Source organism: Eurytemora carolleeae, unplaced genomic scaffold, assembly GCF_000591075.1.
Source record: "Eurytemora carolleeae unplaced genomic scaffold, Eaff_2.0 scaffold1713, whole genome shotgun sequence".
Taxonomy (NCBI): domain Eukaryota; kingdom Metazoa; phylum Arthropoda; class Copepoda; order Calanoida; family Temoridae; genus Eurytemora; species Eurytemora carolleeae.
Genome location: NW_019397771.1, coordinates 16,462 through 18,239, shown reverse-complemented (window position 1 = coordinate 18,239; position 1,778 = coordinate 16,462). Strand labels below are relative to the sequence as shown.

The following is a 1,778-nucleotide window of genomic DNA, read 5'->3' as shown; positions in this document are numbered from 1 at the left end:
GGGGGGGGGTGTAGCTGGATATGAACTAAAGTCCAACCATTAGCGTCTAAAGTAGCAAAGTGGGAGTTTTATCAACTTTTCTCTCTTCATCTTTTTCTTTCGAGGAATTCCATAATTCAGAAAAATATTATTTTATATTACTAGGCGTTTACAGTGCTTCGGGTCACCTTTTTCATTAACAATTTTACCTTTAAACTGTTGCTCATGAAAGGTCCCATTTTTCATTGTTTTTTTATAAAACCTAATTTCAAAAATAAATTATGTAATTTTGCGGTAAAAACTTTTCATTGTTGACCGGAATCCTGCACTGGTGTTATGTAAGCTGTCACAAAACATTTTGGCCCAATCGGTTCAGCCGTTTTGACGTTAATTGGATACAAACAAACAATATATATATATATATATGGATTATAGAATAAAGATTTAGAAATAAATATATTTATGGATTTTAGAAGAAAGATATTAATTTTCAGTAGAATTTTAAATTTACATGCTTTATGCAGTTAGGCCAATAAAACTATGTAATACGAAGACGACTGTTATAGTTTAGAAATTCACAACAAATTTATAGAATTTTCTTTTTATTTAAATTAAACGAGATACATAAAATATTACAATAACATTGTACTGTATAGGGTTGTGTGCTGCAAGTGGTAGAGTATGTGTACAGTTTTCTGCACTCTATTCTCCTACCTTTTCTACTTTTTATATCAGTTCAGGTAAGACATCTTATGTTTAAATTTTTAAAAAATCGATGTTTTTTAAATGTTTAGGTGGCTGGTGTCATTGGAGGATTTTCCATTTGCCGACGCATTGATCGTCAACAATATCTTGATAAATTCAACAACTTATGAAAGTACGCCTCGCCTCGAAGCCGGCGACCCAGTGAGTGTTCGGCCGGCGCACTAAGCACGCGCAGAAGGTCCAGCGGGAATGTTCTCCTGGATTTGGATGAAATCCGGGAAATAAAACCGGATGTTGTAAAAGTAGGAGTTCATACTGAGAGTATAAAGATTAAAGAAGAAGAGGAATTAAATGATTAGTATTAATGTAATTAAATTCAAGTACTCCAAACCTTCTTTTAAAAAAAATGTTTTCTATTTTGTAGATTGTAAACATTTTCATTAAAAACTTTGTATTTTACGAATTACTGATTATTCTTCCGCCTGAAAGAAAAACGATTTAACTTATTTAAACTTGTAACTTTAGCGGCATCTGGCAGATAATAGAATAAATTATTTCAGGGCTGAAACTGTTCAGAATTGGAAAGTGAGAATTGGCATTTGAAGAAAAAAATTAAAACTATGATTATTGTTTACTCCCAACGAACAGTTCAGATATATATAGTGGTAGGCGATTATATCAATACAATGAAGACGACTTTTAATATACGTTTCGATTGTTAAGCTTTTTTTAATCGACAGCTTCTCTTTGTTTTTATGTTTATGTGTATTCATGCTGTGTAAAAGCATGATATAAATTATAATTAAAATCTAACATTGTCTTCATTTTATTAATTTTTTAGCGATATGCGCGGATTACACGGCCCCTGTACTTTATTGAAATAAACATTTTCTTGTTTTCTTTTGTTGATTGCTTGCTTGTAATATCCATAGAGAATAGAATATATATTAGAGGGGAATTTACTAGAAAAAAGTGTAAATCGGCCATTTTGTTGTACTGTTTCCATACTGCAGTTGTACTTCACATATTTATGCTATATAACCTGTTGGGCCCTGGAATATCATTTTATAGAAAATCTAAAATTATTGTTAAAA

General features: G+C 31.2%; 1 protein-coding gene across 1 annotated transcript in view; it reads left to right on the top strand.

Moving 5' to 3' along the window:
- The window catches only part of LOC111715848 (CD151 antigen), a 28,134-nt gene extending 26,550 nt beyond the window's left edge, over positions 1–1,584 (top strand). Inside the window, exons 9-10 of the mRNA XM_023491237.1 lie at positions 636–719; positions 774–1,584. Coding sequence (XP_023347005.1) covers positions 636–719; positions 774–854 — 165 coding nt within the window. The 3' untranslated portion in view covers positions 855–1,584. The remainder of the gene's footprint in view (positions 1–635; positions 720–773) is intronic.
- The last annotated feature ends 194 nt before the right edge of the window (positions 1,585–1,778 follow it).